Raw genomic sequence first — 17,533 nt, 5'->3', positions numbered from 1 at the left:
GGGTGATCTGATGGCCACCTATAAGTTTATCAGGGATGACCACCAGGATCTGGGGGAACGTTTGTTCACCAGAGTGCTCCAAGGGATGATGAGGTTGAATGGTCATAAATTACTACAAGACCGTTTCAGGCTGGACATAAGGAAGAATTTCTTTACTGTCTGAGACTTCAAGGTCTGGGGGATCCTATGACCCCAGCTGACTTCCTGCCCTTTGGGCGGGGGGCTGGACTCGATGATCTTCCAAGGTCCCTTCCAGCCCTAATGTCTATGAAATCTATGAAAAAATTATGGGATGCTGGCCTAGTGACTTCATTCCTCTGTACCTCAATGCACCCATCTATAAAATATAAAATACTGGGCCTGATTGATTATGTCATTGCTCCAAGCATAGGCAGGCACAATGTCATAGTGATTCCCTTGGTGGTGCTCTCCTGTGCCCAACAACTTGAAAGAAGACCCAATCAGACAGATACCCTCTCTTCTGTTGCTCACGGTGCTCCAGCTCACATTTTGGAGATGAAGGAAGCAAACTCTATTCCTTGCTTTACATGAACACAGGCAGTTGATGCCCAAAAATTTGAGCGTTCATGTGATACTTGGACTCAATATTCTTTTTTAATCCAGTCATAAGCACTTGAATGATCAGTAAAGGACGTGACGTCTCTCTCAGAAAGGTAACCAAGCCATAGTGAGCTTCCCAGCTATTTCTAAATTTTGCAAATTATTCTGAACTCATTCTACACTAGCCAACAAATCAACTGTCAAGCACTGATATTCTGCCTGGGTAGCATCTTATACCCACTTCGTATTGATGGACTTGACTGTGCAAAGTGCAGAGCAGTGGAGAATCATGACAAGAGTCCTTTAAATCTATTTACCCTCTCAAAGTTCTCTGGGAGTGCTTCTATCATTTGCAGCTTTTATCACATCGCCCAAAGCCTGGAGTGGCTAAAGATATGACAGGGGAAGCCTTTGTGATGGAAATGTCACCTCTTAGGAGGAACGTTCCCCAGGCTCCTTCTGTCTTCTTTTGACAGAGATGTTTTATAGGATAACTTTGCTATGCTCCATCTGTCTGATGCTCCCGTCATCTGCACCCTATTGCAAAATGGTGGATTTTTCCTCTTCTACTCAAAACCAATGAGAAAATTGAGGCTGTTCAATTTCTATGCGTCGAAAGCAGTAGACTGAGCAGCAAACCCCCTCTTCCTCAGCTCTCCCAAAGGCTCTCTTCAAAGGGGGATCCATATCACGAGTAAAATCTACTTCAAAGGGCGCTGTCAAGATATCTGTAATCATTTTAAAACTCATTTGTGTCACTCCCTGTTGTTTATAATAATCCCTTCAAAGCATGAGGCTGAAATCTATTTCCTTACTGATTTATATCCTTCATCAGGCACACGTGCTGGGCAATATTCTGTTTCAACGTGGTATGGCACTGCATGGTATAGCATGCTGCAGCATATCATGGACTTGAAATATATGGGGCTATGATAGTATTGCATAGAATCAGAGTACAGCACGCGACTGAACAGTACGGTATGGTCCAGTGCAAGAGGGTACAGTGGCATAGAAAAATGGTGGCAAGCACAGTATGACATAGCATGGCATGACATCAAATAATTTTCTGCAATATGATAGAGCATGAAACCAAATAGCACATTATAGCAGTGAGGCATAATGCCAGGTGACATGATATTGAATAACCTTGTGCTATATGGAAATGGCAGAGATGTATTAATATGCAAGGGTGTGAAATAAAAGCCATGAGAAATTCATGAAAACTATAAAATACCCCACTGGAGACTCAATTTCTTGATTCCACTGAGACAGTGACTCAGCGATCCCTGTCAGGATGGGTAAAAGTTTTTCAGAAGGCCTCCTCTGAATCCCTTGTCACATAAACATAGATGAAAAGGGGCCTCTAATATGCTAGAAAATAGGAGGTTGCAATACAAAGCCTTGAGCTAAGCTCCAGAAATGATTTCTGGGTTGGGGGACTCAATATTCGTGCAGATTGTTTTTGTGTTTCAACCAGAGGGTTTTTAAGCAGGGAGGAGTAGGAAGGAGAATACCCATGGAAATCCACTTCTTTTGTTTTTAGCATCTTTTGAATGGAGACATTGCTTTTATAAAACTCAATCTGGCAATCTAAACAAAATGAAAAAGGGTTGAGGTGGGTTTTTCCCCTTCTTGTTTTTAGGTTGAATAAAATCTCAGTGAAGATCAATAGTTTCTTTGGTTTTATGTTTCTCTTCCTTAAAGGCAGCTGGCTTATTGCATTTCCATTGATCACAGAGACGGCGATTCGACAGAGATAAACCATCTTTTTTTATTCTGAGCCATTTGAAGTCAAGTGACTTTTAAATGAGGTTGGGGTCACTCTTGATTCTCATTAGAATATCATAAGTGCAAACTCCTTCCTTATCTTTGACACAACAAACAATTTTATGAGTTCAAAACAGGAAACCTATCCTGGAACCTCTTTCACGATGTCTTCCCTGGACCCCCACACCACAAATATTAGATTTTCTTTTAACTTATTCATTTTGCCACTCTGCTCCAGGGTATAGGTGGCTTCACTTGCCATCCACATGCAACAAACAACCTCTTATTTTCCATCAGGTAGATTGTCTTACAATATCTAGAGGAGCTTTTTAGGTCTCCCTCTACCCTTTATTAAATGTCTACTAGACCTTTCTCAGTAAGTACATGTACGGTGTCAGTGATAATAAGAGTAGTATTAAATGGCATGGACTACCTGCATCATATTCAAAGGGGAAGGGATTTAGGGTTAATGCTTACAGGGAGGGACCTGGGATTCAAGGCATATGCATCCTACTCATAACTATGCCACTGACTCTCTGCATGGCCTTTGATAAGTGACTTCAATCCTCCAAGCCTCTGTTTCTCCTATCTTTAAACTGAGGTGTGTAAGATTTAGTTGCTGTTTATAAAGTGCATCAAGAGTAAAACCTTCAAAACCCAAAGGACGTGCTAGTCCAGGAGATAGAGCTGTTGGAGGGGTCACTATTAGAATCTGTTTTTTTAAACCATCCATTATAAAATGGGGATGCAAAACTACAGGTGCAATTCATGGAGAACTCAAGTCCTAGGATATTGATGTTTTACTGCCTGAATACCTCTCTAAATCCAATAATATCCGCACATTGTGGACCCAAAGTTGCAGCCACATAACCAGTGTCCAGCTTGAGACCTCTGGAAAAAAATATAGCCCACTGGGTGATTTATTTACAGCGTATAGCTCAACAGCCTCAGCACTGACAGACTCTAATGGGCAAGTCTCAGCTCGGTAGGTGGGACTGGAGCATTACGTGGAACTAAGCCGCTAAATCTCTGTTCCCCCCATTAAGAAATAGCAGTAGGAACCTAAATCAAAAAACAAACAAACAAACAAGACCCTACTAAAGACTGCAAAATAGAAGGGGGAATAAGCTATTAATATCAATTATTTGAAGGAAATAGCTTATTCTCCTTTCTGTAGCTCCAACATAAATGTCAGTGTAAGAAATAATATTTCATTTCAATACTAACAAATCAGGTGCTTAGTGTACTAGGGGAGAAATGATTGGAACTACTTTAAAGCTGCCTTAACCAGAGAAACTGCAAAAATATTTATATTCTTACGATGGAAGAAAGAAATCCCCCTCCTGGGCATATTTAATAGTCCTCCATCTTTGGGATAAATGGTAATGCTAAACAAAAAAATGGAAAGATGACCTTAGAATAATAACCTCATGATCCAACTGGGACTCTGCTTTCCAACATACAGAAATCATTTGCAATATGTTCAGAACGGAAATTTCTATACTGCTTTTATAGCTCATAGAGCTCCTTATGGGCTACAAAAAACTGGATTCAATTCCTTCTTGTGAGGCAGGCCCTCACATGTAAAATTACTCTGATCCCCATGCTTGCTGCCAGTGGTTCTGCTCAGTTATTCAGTGGTGATGGGGAAAACAAAACAAAAAAAATGTGTTTCATATATTTCAAAGTATTGTTAAAGGAGAGCCAGGTGTGGCATTGCTGGGTACTTCTGCTTGTCCCCTAGTGCCTCTAGAATATACAAAGGACACTCAGATGGCACAGTGAAACAACACAGAATTAGGTGCCAAAATGCAGCATTTATTTAGTGGTTTCACTCAGTTGTCCTGCTCCCCTTGTGCTAGGATGGGTCTGACTTCACAAACCAAGCAAGGGTGGGTCAAGGACCACAGGAGCTATGAGATCAGGATAATGATCTACTAGATGATGGTGGTCCACCATGCTTTAGATCACGTTCTGGTCACACAGGTCTCGGATGCAATCCTAGGGTGAAATCAAAAGGAGTTTACCACTGACTCCAGTGGAGTCAGGATTCTGCCCACTGTCATTTAGGCAAGATTTAAAAGTGAATTCCCAATCTCAACTGGCACTTTTTAGAAGAATAGAGAGTGTTGCTCTGGCCAAACTGGGTAATTATACTCTCCAAACTTTCAATCTCTCCAAGGTTCGGACTAGCCACCTCAGCACCAATAAAATGTAGCTGCAGCAATGCCAAGCTCAGAACAGATAGCGAAACACAACCAGTAACCATATTTTGAACACCACTATATGTATCCTGAGCTCCATAATGCTGCTCTTACAATATTCTCACACTGTTACTGGTACCCATGCTGTATACTCTATGTTAGCATGGCTATGTCTACAGCAGTTGCAATCATTCATTTGATTGCAATGTAGATGCACTCTGAGAAGGAGAAACTCCCCCACTCCTACAGAAATGATAATACTACCTGCCAGGGCACAATAGTCCTTTTAGCCCCAACCCAGGATATTAGACCAATACTGATTCAGAAAGAAGAGTGCTCTTGCCATATCTGTAGCACCCTATAATTATCTTAAGACCATGAACAAGAAAGCAAATTAAAGACATTTAACGAGAGAAAGAGACTCTCTGTGGATGTGCTGACTCCTGGTAACTGCTTGTGTGTCTGCAATTATTCTGCAATATGTGAAAGCTAAACCAGGCAGTTTATCCCAGAATGAAGCACAGCTAAGCTTTCACTTACCACAGAGTAATTGCAGGCACATGAACAATTACAAGGAGGCAGCTCTTCCACACAGTCTCCACACTCAGTGCCCAAATGCTTGTCTGACATCCCTCTCACCAATACTTCTTGGTGGGAAAAAAGGTATTAGCTCACCTCACAAGTATTAAGAACATAAGAACTGCCATTTAATGGGTCTGACCATAGGTCCATCTTGCCCTCTATCCTGTGTCACACAGTGGCAGAGAGTGGATGCTGAAAGGGAGATTGAACTGGGTATGACCACGGTTTTTTCTGGGTTTTTTTCCCTACTGTTCCTCCCTTACTTGCAGACCTCCAGCATTTAAGGTCTAGGAAGATTTATTTCAGAGGCTGTATCTCTAATTCCTGCACTCAATAGCTACTTATGCCCCTTTCCTCCAAGAATTTATCCAATTCCTTTTTGTTTTTTTGTTTTCCTCAGACCCTTAGGGATGGACCAAAGGAAATATCTTCTAAAAACCAAGCCTTATGTGTTCACATGGGGCTGAGCTGATGAAGCCAGCTTCATTACAGTACATTTAGTACCAAACAAGAACAACTGTGTGTGTAAAGTATAGCACAGGTGTTCTCATTTGCATACCATTACCCAGAATGCTCTTTCATCTCACTGTTATTTGATAGCAGATGCTGCTGTCTGAATTCAAACGATTCCTTAGAAGCAGAGAGTTACCGATGAGTAAAAAGACGGCCCATGTAGACACAAGAGGGGAAACAGAGTTTTTGTTTCTTGGGTTAGGAAGTCTCAGAGAGTGAGCTGAAACAATCAGGCCATCATCTTCCCTTTAAAAAATAAGATTGGACTTTACAAAGCCCACTATCACAGAGACTTTTATTTACACTATACCTGCAGGGCATAAGGACAGAGCAAGCAAAGGAACTCAAATTCTGTTAGACTCTTCTGTAGCTGCCAGTGTTATTAGTAATATAGCTGAGAAAGCTGTCTGATTTATGTGATGGCTTTACTTCCCACTGGTTAGCTGTAAAATCCCTTGCCAGCAATACAATTATAATATATACCACAGAGATGTCAAATAATTCTAATCAGATCATGGTAATCATAGGAGCTACAAGGGCCAATTTAGCATTCCAGCATCATGGGCTTATGGTCACTTCAGGAATAATGCAGGAATTTAACTGGGCGAGTAGAGCTGGTTATGAAATTTAACAAAAACTATATGGAAAACCAGGAAGGCCTTTGTGGTGGGCTAGCAGGGGGTGCTACTGCGCTGAACCACCCACCTCACTGCGCGTGACCACCTACCAGGCTCCGAGTGCCTCCCTAGGGTGCCTCACATCCAGCTGACCCCCTTCCCAGAGCACACCCATGAGCCTGGGATCACTGCTGCCACCACCCAGGAGTCTCGGTCTGTGCATGGCCCTGTGCCCCCTGGGATACACAGGCCTTGTAGACCTTGAGGGTGATTGACCCACTGCAAGAACCTGGGGTTCTTCCCTTAGCCTGGAGCACAAATACTGGTCTCTCTTAGACAGCCGGACCAAGGGGACACACAGGCATGCCCCTCTCCCTCTCCTAGCCAGTTCACCATGCTTAGAACAATGGAGAAATGTGTTGGTTACAGGGAGTAGGTTTGGGGTAGGGTACAAGATAGAGCAATATCAAAGAATAACCTTAGAGCAAACAGTGTGGCTAGGTAGCTGTTGATTATCCATCTGCTGTACTGCAAGCTATATATCTAGATAGGTTTCAAGTAGCTTACTCACAAATATCATCCAGAGGTGGATTGAGCTTTCCTCTGGAGGCAGGTAGTTTGTAGTATGACCAGTTAAAAGAAAGGAAGGGAGACAGCGACAGTAGTTCAGCTGCTGTCCCCCTCCCGCCCCCAGAGCCTAGGGCTCCAGCCTGGGAGCTCTCTCCCTGCTTTCTATCAGGGCTGTCTCCAGCATGGCTCTGCCAGAAATGTCTCTTCGAGATGCCTCATCCCCTTCCAGGAAGAAGGGACCCTATATATCCCTGTTGTGACCTCATCACTAAGTCCCCACCAGAAGCAGCCCCCTTGGCTGATGCCTGGTGCTTTCAAGTGACCTCTCCTTCCAGGTTCAATCAGGCAGGTGCTTCTTATGCCAACCAATCAGTTTTAAAAGCAATACTGGTCACCTGGTGGTGTGGGCGCCTGCCCCCTTGCCATGAGGTAGGTGCCCAAACAATAGGGGCTAGGGTGACCCAGGCAACCAGGCTGACAGACAGGTGAGATAACTGCTCACATGACCTGCAGAGGCAGGGAACCTGACAGGAGGAGGAGCAGGCTCCCCTTCCCTCAGGAATGCCTCCAGCTCGGGTTACAACTCAGGGTTACCTGAAACAGATGGAGGGGGGAGGATGGTTCCTGCCCACCATGGTGAACATGGTAAGCAAATTGACAGACAGGTGATGAGACAATTCTTCCACACTTCCAGCTGGGGCCTGTCATGCAGGCCAAGGGGTTGCTCAACAACCAGACACACAGACATATGAGAGAGAGAGGAGGAACAGACTACCCCCAGGGCAAGGGGAAGGCTGTAACAGGAGGGGGCTGTGACAGCATTTTGCCACAACCTTAACCCTTCTTCTCTACAATGAAGCAGACGTGAGGTTGTTTCATTTGAAAAAGACTCCTCCTTAGTCATGAAACCCAAAAAGCATCTTATCTGGGGTGGATTCCCAAAGATTTACACTCTTTTTACCCCCCTGTAATCCGGCACCTAAGGATTTGGTCCTGATTTACACTACAGCATGAGAGACAAGACCCAGGCTTTGTCTCTTACTGCGAAGCAGGGCTGGAGCGTGGATGGGGTACCATGTCATTGAAGAGAACAAGTCAAGGGGTGACTGGCGTACAGCTGCAGAGGCAAATTTGGAAACATCGGTGCACTCTCAAGCAATGGCAAGGAATTCCAGCAAATATTCAGGAACTCACTCCACTAAAGGGCTTGGGGAATCATGAAACTGTGACCCAAGCTCCAAGCAGCAAATTAAAATGGGCACCACAAAAGAAAGGAGGAAAGGGACGGTCTTCTCAACAAAGGTACTCACTTTGTAGAGCCCTTGACTACAGCCACAGTATGTGCTTTCCATTGTGTAGCTCCTCAGCACACCAATCTCCTGCCACACAACCACTCGGGCTGTCGATGCACGGGACTTCTCCACAAGGAAACTGCAGCTGCTCATGATGAATGGAGCAGCCACTTTATCCAGGATTTTGGGGAGGGTCTACAACAAAGTAATAACAGAAATGTGAATACAAATTTGACAGCTAAATAGACAGGCAGCTATGTATGTGTATGTATACACTCATGTATACATACATATTTATTTGTCTATTGATAATTATCAAATTTACATAATTATTCTTGATCTAACACCAAAGAGAGCTGTGTGAAAATTCTAATATCCATTTCCTGGTGATTCCTGATAATCAACACTTGTTTTCCTCCCAATTGAGGCCTAAAATCTGATTGTTTTTACTTGATTTTCAATCAAAACGAGACATTTTTGACATTCTTGAATCAATATGTTTTGTTTTGATTTAAATTACTCAAAAATCTGAATTTTGAGTCAATTCACCATTACCCTGCACTGTGGTATAAGCCTGTTTGTGGTATAAGCCTCCTGGGACTCAGTTTTCAGCAACCTGATACTAGGGCTGTGCAAAATGTTCGTCCCTGATTCGATTCAGGAGAGATTCAGTCCAATCCGGTGGCCAAATCTCCAAATCCTAATCAAAACAGAGGACCCTTAATCTCTCTGAATTGTTTCGGAGAGATTCAGAGATTCAGACATAGAGACAGCTTTAAGTGTTTTTTCTACATAACTCTAGGTAGCAGGTGGCTTGTGAATGCTGTGATGCTGGGGCGCATGGAGTCTCACAGGAGTGCAGGGGGTTCCCCAGCACACTTGGCAGCAGACCCAGAAGTGGACCAGAAGCACTTCTGGTCCATTTCTGGGTCTACCAGGGAGCACGCAAGACCTCCTACCCCCGTGCCCTCCTGGCTCAGTGACTGGTGCCTCCTGGGTCTGGGGGGCGCACCTAGGGTCCCCCGGTGGCCAATCGCCGAGCCAGGGAGGCATGGGGGGGGCCCCCAGTGTGCTCCCCAGCAGACTCGGAAGTGGACCAGCAGTACATGGAGGGCCCCCCCACACTCCTGTGGGATGCTCCATGCACCCCAGCATTGCAGCCATCATGAGCCGTGCCTGCTACCTCAAGGAATGTGGAAAAAACTTTTAAAGCTGTGTCTATGTCCAAATCACTGATTCTCCGAATCAGCATCAAATCTTCAGATTCAGATTCCACCAAATCAAATCAGGGACAGTGATCTGAATCAACAAATCGAATCACTGTCCCCGATTCAGGCCGAATCTGAATTGAATACAGCCTGCTTCGCACATCCCTACCTGATACCCCTGTTCTTTCCTATGGGCCAGTCTTGTTGGCTGGATCACCTTTCCCACAATCTACCATGCAGCCTGGTAAAAGAAGGGAGCCTTGTTGCATTAGTAGACATACGTTCCTTCAAGGAGCCCAGACCATAGGAGAGAGGGTCACCCTGGACTGGGTTAGTGTTGCACTAGCTTGAAAGAAAACATTTTGGGTCAGGGAAACCAACTGAAGTATGCCAATTCAGGATGAAAGGATGCAGAATGAAATATTTCATTTAGATTGCTTGGATCAAAACAAAACAAAATTGGTAAAATTAAAATTTTGATCATGTGGAAACTGCATTTTTCACTGAAAACTTATTCCTGTGAAAAATCTTTAACCACTTCCAGCCTAAATATATTGGTCTACATGTAGTTATACCTTATTTATCAGGTAGCAGTGTGCCCTTGTTGCCAATGGCTAACAGCATACGGGGCTGCATTAGTAGGAGTGTTGCCAGCAGATCAAGTATTTAAAGGTGGGGACCATCAAGTTAGAAATTATGAGACAAATCCTATCATGATATAACTAAGCACAATCTATGCCAGCAGAGTGTTGTTCCCTACAAGTGAAAAGGGAAACAAAAAAGAAAGAAAGGAAAGAAACTTTTTTCTACAAAGCAGATTCCATTTTCCCAAAAAGCTGTTTATTTTTGTATCTCCTTCCCCCGGGAAGAAAAACCAGACTAGTCAGTTCACTGTCCGATTCTTTGTCATTCAGTCCTATCTGGTTTGTGTTCGCAACACTTCAGGAGAATATTGGGTTTGGCTAAAACGGGGGACGAAGAAGAATGGGGACCTTCAATATTTTCCAAGATGCATCTTGTATAACCCAAAAACTTCTAGCTAAAATTCCTTAGTAACATCCTTTTTAATGCCTTTGATTGTATATAAAACAACAATACTACACTGGATTTTTCTAGCATATTCTAGCTGAAGATCTTAATGTCTATAAGTCAAAGTCTATAACTGCTAATGAACTCACCTTCCAAACACCTAATATATCACTGAAATATTATTAAGCACATTTTACAGTTGAGGAAACTGAAGTACAGAAATAACCCATGGACTTGCCCAAGGTGTCATGGTGAATCAGTGTCACTGCCAGAAATAGTTCTCAAATTTTAAGATGCCCAATAATCAGGTTTAGCTGTAAAACTCTCCTTTTCATATTCACGTGCAACAAACACAACCTCCTAGATTCAGTGTCTTAGTTTACATTCAACATCCAAAATTATCTCAGCCATGTGGGAATCGCTAAGTGATATGTTCTCATGAACTACTTCCTAGATGCAGGTTGAACTGGGATTCTACACACGCACAGGTGTACAGGCACACATCAACCAAATGTTGATAAACCTCAGGAAAACTGAGATAATGGCTTAAGCTATAGGTGAACATTTTGGAGTGTTCCCATTTTGCCCTTATCTGAACCAACACCCAGATTTATATTTTGGAAGTGCCACAAACAGATTCCCAAGCCAATTTAGCTTGTTAAAACAACTGAAATTGTATGTCTAATCAATCTCTTACATTTAATTAAATAAAAATGCTAGCAGGTAACAGAAATGCCTCTGTGTGTAGGACTCACTTCCGAGCATTAGCAAATCTGAATTTAATATTTTTTTTTTATTCTACCAATGTTCTTCAGATTTCACACTAATGGTTCTTTCTTCTCTATTTATTTTTCCCATTAATTATCTTTCAATCTCACATTTAAAATGAAACAAGCCACTAACAGGTATCTTAATAGCAATGAAGCAATTTGACCGGGAGTTCTTTTCACCCACAGGCTAGGTCCCATATGGATAGCAGAAGGGCAAGATGCCTCTATACACAGAAACTGATCCACAGTTCACCATATAGACTGGATAAGAAGAAAGCTAAGGACCACAGTCTTCTTCTTCATTGGCCTCTTGGGAGCCAGGCACTGATTATTTTGATGTCACATCCAGTATACCATCCATGCAGGCCAAAGTCTCATTATATGGTAACAAAAGGTCCTGTTCATAAGTATCAACCAAAGGTCAGGCATGAGCCATTGACACACGTAGGAAGGGCTGTTTGACATGTGCCAGCCTCATGGGCCTTCTAGTCTCTGTCCTTCTGTCCCACTGTCTTCCAGCCTCAGACTTTGCACCACTCGCCAACTCCATGCTTAGTCCTATAGCAGCCTGGCACTCCATACACCCTAGTTCAGACCAGGCCTCACTCATTAGGATTGTGTCAAAATCATAGAAAATGAGGGTTGGAAGGGACCTCAGGAGGTCATCTAGTCCAACTCCCTGCTCACAGCAGGACCATCCCCAACTACATCATCTCAGCTAAGGCTTTGTCTAGCTGTGTTTAAAAAACCTCAAAGGATGGAGATTCCACCACCTCTCTGGGTAACCTGTTCCAGTGCTTTACTGCCCTCCTGGTGAGAACGTTTTCCTCATATCTAACTTAAACTTCCCTTGCTGCAACTTGAGACCATTGCTCCTTATTCTGTTGTTGGCCACCACTGAAATCAGTCCAGCTCCATCCTCTTTGGATCCCCGCTTCAGTTACTTGAAGGCTACTATTAAATCTCCCCTCAGTCTTCTCTTCTCCAGACTAAAAAAGCTCAGTTCCCTCAGACTCTCCTCATAATTCACGTGCCCGAGCCCCCTAATATTCTGTAGCCCTCCACTGGACTCTCTCTAGTTTGTCCACGTAGTTTTCTGCAGTGGGAGGACCAAAACTGGACACAGTACTCCAGATGTGGCCTCAGCCGTGCAGAATAGAGGGGAAGAATCACTTCCCTTGACCTGCTGGCAATGCTCCTACCAATGCAGCCCAGTATGCCATTAGTCTTCTTGGCAACAAGGACACACTGCTGGCTCATATCCAGCTTATTGTCCACTGTAACCCCCATGTCCTTTTCTGCAGAGCTGCTGCTTAGCCAGTTGGTCCCAAGTCTTCACTGGTGCGTGGGATTGTTCCATCCTAAGTGAAGGACTTTGCACTTCTTGTTATTGAACCTCGTAAGATTTCTTTTGGTCCAGTCCTCCTCTTTTGATCCAATTTGTCAAGGAGTCTCTGAATCTTGGCATACCCTCCAGTGCATCTACTACTTCTGCCAGCTTGGTGTCATCTGTAAACACCCTGAGGGTGCACTCCATCCCATCCTCTAGATTATTGATGAAGGTATTGAACAAAACTGATCCCAGCACCAACCCCTGGGGTGCTCCACTTGAGACTGGCTGCCAGCTAGACATTGAGCCATTGATTTCTACCCTTTGAGCTTGATGATCCAGCCAGTTTTCTATCTACCTTACAGTACATTCATCCAACCTATACTTCCTTAGCTTGCTTTCAAGAATGTCGTGGAAGACCGTATCAAAAACCTTGCTAAAGTCAATGTATATCATGTTCACTGCTCTCCCTGCATCCAAAGCCAGTCATCTCATCATAGAAGGCAATCAGTTTGGTCAGGCATGACTTGCCCTTGGTGAATCCATACCAACTGTTCCTAATCACCTTCTTCAAATGCTTAGAAATGGATTCCCTAAGGACCTGCTCCATGATCTTTCCAGGGACTGAGGTGAGGCTGACTGCTCTGTGGTTCCCCGGATCCTTCTTTTTCCCTTGCTTAAGGATGGGCCTTATATATGCCTTTTTCCAATCATCTGGAGCCTCTCCTGACTGCCATGAGTTTTCAAAGATAATGGCCAGTGAGTGGCTCTGCAATCACATCTGCACTCTCAGGTGCTCTGTGTCTGTCCTCATGAACTTGTACACATCCAGCTTTTCTAACCAGTCCCTAAACTGTTCTTTTGCTACTGTTGGCTCCTCACCTCTTCTCCAAACTGTGCTGCCAGGTGCAGTAGTCTGGGAGCTGACCTCGCCTGTGAAGACGGAGGTAAAAAAGGCATTGAGCACTTCATCCTTTTCCAAATCGTTTGTCACTAGGTTGCCTCCCCCATTCAGTAAGGGACCCACACTTTCCCTGAACTTCCTCTTGTTGCTGACATACTTGTAGAAACCTTTTTGTTACCCTTCACATCCCTTGCTGCTGCAAATCCAATCGCACTTTGGCCTTCTTCATCCCTGCATGCCTGAGCAATTCTTTTATACAATACTCCTTCTGGGGAACATTTAGATGTGCTTTTTAAAGGAACCTAAATGAATTAGGTGTTCAACTATCATTGCTTTTCAATGGGATTTGGGCATCAAACTCCCTTGAACTGATATGAGAAGCCCAGCTTGAATTCTTTACTCAACAGCCACCTCTCAATGTCCAATCTCCCTCTAATTTAAGAGCCTAACCCCCTATTGGATGCCATCTAGAGCAGGAGTAGGCAATGTATGGCTGGCCAGATCCAGCCCTTGGAGTCACTGGACCCAGGCCACAGAGGGGAGGTTTTAGTCGCACTGAGCCATGGCAATGCTCGGTGGTAAAGGCTTCGCCTGGGCTATGTTGCAGCTGGGTAGGTAAGTGACAAAGAGAAGAGGTGACAGGAAAGAGTGCTGGCAGCAGCCAGGTTCTAGCTGGCCTGGTTTGAACCAAAGCTGGGCTATTCCAGCCCACAACCAGAAAATGTTGCCGACTGCTGAACAAGGGGAAGCAATATGCACGTTTAATCTGGGGAATAGGCAATACCTGCCTTGTACATTTGGAAGGGAGCAGTGGCTTGCTCCTGTTCAGTCATTGCAGATTCCAAACACACTCCAGATGTTGAAGGTAGCGTTTCAGTTTTGCTCGCGTGTCCACTGACTGTCCCCAGCCTTCTCAAGCTTCCTGCTGACTATACGCTCTCTCCCCACTCCCCTTGTGAGACGCAAGAGATTTGGCTAAAGGAAAGCTTGCAAGGAGCACTGCAGTATTTCCCTGCTGGGAAATCTGAGCTCCCCCTGGATGGGACTGTAAGATTAATGAGAAATATGAGGCATTCTTAAAGGAGGGAGAGTGGTTGCCGTTTGCTCTGGAAAGGTGCAAATCATACAACAGAACTAGCACAGAACTAACAAGGGGGGTTTTAACTTCTTCCATGACAAAGTTTACCAAGCTGTTTAGGAGCACAATTAGAAGCAAATACTGGAGCCGTTCAAAAAAATAAGGAAGAGAAGATTTGCAAAATTTTCTCTCCCCACTCCCTCACTGAAGAAGGCTAAGTTGCCCAAATGAAAATTGTTCGAAGCAATGCATCATTTCAGAGGAAATTCCCATTGGGTAGGTGTCCCAGGGCCTAGTGGTTTCTACTCAGAGATGAAGAGACCCATTGAGTCCCAACCAGCCAACATGAGGGAGCCCAGTTTTAGTTTAGTTTTATCTGTCCCACATAATCAGAGCAGAGACTTCCACCTTGGGTTCCTATACCCTAAGCTAGTGATTTAACCACCAGGCCATTTAGCTACCCTGGAATGGAGATTTCTCTCCCTCTCCTATTTTATTCATATTGTAATACAACCAAACTTCAAAACCAGGACATTTTCCACTAAGTGGAACTGTTGTTTTCCCCAGCTTTGATTATGCCACATTGAATTTTGGAAATGAGGCATAAGTAGGTGCACTGAGCTGCCCAAAGTCCCACAGCCAATGAATGGCCAAGGCAGGAACAACAGTCCCCTATTTTTACTATAAGTAACATGTTTTCTCCTAATACAAATTGAAGTTTCTTCAAGACTCCTTCAGTGCCTCCCTTTAGCTGTCAGCAGTCTCCAGCACACATCCTCATGCTGAAGCCAGCCCAGCAGTGCTAAATAAACCCACAGAGTAAAACTAAATCTAGTCAGGCTTCACCTTCTAAGGGTGTGAAGTGTGAATAAACAGCATGTCTGAAAAAGAGAGGAGGATTTTCAAATGCAGTCTATATTAGGAGTCTTGTCACTAGAAACACAGTGAGGGAAACTATGTTTATAGCAGCAGGGTCTAAGCCAATGCTGCCTTTGTCCTGTTCGATGCCCACTTCTTTCAGCAGGAGAAAATATGTGTAGTGCAAAGCAGAATTCAATCTGGTGGTTGCGTCAGAGGAGAAAGCAGACCTCTTTAACCAATTCTTCACCTCCGTTTTCTTGTGCAGGGACCGGGACTTCCCTGCTGTGATAGAAGCCGGACTCGAGGGGATCGCCTTCAGACCTCAGGTTGGGGAGGACCGGGTTAGAGAGCTTCTGGAGGGGCTGGACGCGTTCAAGTCAGCGGGTCCGGATGCTCTCCACCCCAGGGTGTTGAGGGAGCTAGCTGGGGTTATTGCAGGGCCCCTGGCACGGCTCTATGAGCGATCGTGGTGCTTGGGCCAGGTGCCAGATGATTGGAAGGTAGCAAATGTGGTCCCCATCTTCAAGAAGGGGAAGAGGGAGGACCCGGGCAACTATAGGCCCGTCAGTCTTACCTCAATCCTGGGGAAACTCTTTGAGAAGATCATCAAGGAGCACATTTGTGATGGGCCGGCATCAGAAATGATGCTCAGGGGCAATCAGCATGGATTTATTAGGGGGAGATCATGTCAGACCAACCTGATTGCCTTCTACGATCAGGTCACAAAGGCCATGGATGCAGGTGTCGCGGTGGATGTAGTCTTTCTGGACTTCAGCAAGGCCTTTGACACCGTCTCTCACCCCATCCTAGTTAAAAAACTAGGCGACTGTGGCATCGATGCCTACACAGTCAGATGGATTGCAGATTGGCTGAGGGGTCGCACTCAGAGGGTGGTGGTGGATGGGTCATATTCGACCTGGGGGGAGGTGGGTAGCGGAGTCCCCCAGGGCTCGGTCCTGGGGCCTGCGCTGTTCAATTTCTTCATCAGCGATCTGGATGATGGGGTGGAAAGTAACCTGTTTAAATTCGCTGATGACACCAAAATTTGGGGGGAGGTGAGCACGCTAGCAGGGAGGGAGAGATTGCAGAGGGATCTGGATAGGTTACAGGGGTGGGCTAACAGGAACAGGATGCGTTTCAATACGGACAAGTGCAGGGTGCTGCACTTGGGCAGTAGGAACCAGCAGCACACTTACACAATGGGGAACTCCCTACTTGAGAGCACGGAGGCAGAAAGAGATCTTGGAGTCATTATTGACTCCAAGATGAACATGGGCCGACAATGCGAGGTCATGGTTGGCAGGGCTAACCGGACCTTGTCGTGCATCCACAGGTGCATCTCGAGTAGAGCCAAGGAGGTGATCCTCCCCCTCTACGCGACACTGGTCAGGCCACAGCTGGAGTATTGTGTCCAGTTCTGTGCGCCCCATTTCAAGAGGGATGTGGACAACATGGAGAGGGTCCAGAGGAGGGCCACCCGCATGATCCGGGGACAACAGGGCAGACCCTACAGTGAGAGACTGCGGGACCTGAACCTATTCAGCCTCCACAAGAGAAGGCTGAGGGGGGACCTGGTGACCGTCTATAAACTCACTAGGGGGGACCAGAAGGGTTTGGGGGAGACGCTGTTTCCCCTAGCGCCCGCTGGCATAACAAGGAGTAATGGGCACAAGTTGATGGAGAGGAGGTATAGATTGGACATCCGCAAAAACTACTTCACAGTTAGGGCGGCTAGGAGCTGGAACCAACTTCCAAGGGAAGTGGTGCTGGCCCCTACCCTGGGGGTCTTTAAGAAGAGGCTGGATGCCTACCTGGCTGGACTCATTTGAGTCCCGTTTTTGTTTTTGGGGTTTTGTTGTTCTCCCACCCTGGCGGGGGGTCGGGCTAGAAGATCTACTAGGTCCCTTCCGACCCTAAATCTATGAAACTATGAAACACCCACTGGCACATTTCTAGTGTTATTATAAAGGGCTAAATGAGAAACGTGATGCAAAATTAAGGTTCACTCATACAAAAAACACGTGGCTATCTGAGTCAACACATGTTACCAAGAGAAGTTGCCCAGAGGTTGCGTGATCTCCATTCTTGGAGGTTTTTAAGACCCGGATAAACAAAGCTTTGGCTGGGATGATCTAGTTGAGGATTTCATATTTCATGGACATTAGGGCTGGAAGGGACCTTGGAAGAACATTGAGTCCAGCCCCCTGCCCGAAAGGCAGGAAGTCAGCTGGGGTCATAGGATCCCAG

At 45.1% G+C, this 17,533-nt stretch overlaps 1 protein-coding gene across 1 annotated transcript in view; it reads right to left on the bottom strand.

The window, feature by feature from the left end:
* Positions 1 to 17,533, bottom strand: part of AGBL1 (ATP/GTP binding protein like 1) — a 345,924-nt gene that overhangs the window by 42,014 nt on the left and 286,377 nt on the right. Inside the window, exon 19 of the mRNA XM_019503815.1 lies at positions 8,125 to 8,301. Within this exon, the coding sequence (XP_019359360.1) occupies positions 8,125 to 8,301 (177 nt within the window). The remainder of the gene's footprint in view (positions 1 to 8,124; positions 8,302 to 17,533) is intronic.

Source organism: Gavialis gangeticus, unplaced genomic scaffold, assembly GCF_001723915.1.
Source record: "Gavialis gangeticus isolate Ggan-Ray unplaced genomic scaffold, GavGan_comp1, whole genome shotgun sequence".
Classification (NCBI taxonomy): domain Eukaryota; kingdom Metazoa; phylum Chordata; order Crocodylia; family Gavialidae; genus Gavialis; species Gavialis gangeticus.
Note: the sequence above shows the minus strand (reverse complement) of the source record. Positions and strands in the feature narration are given on the sequence as shown.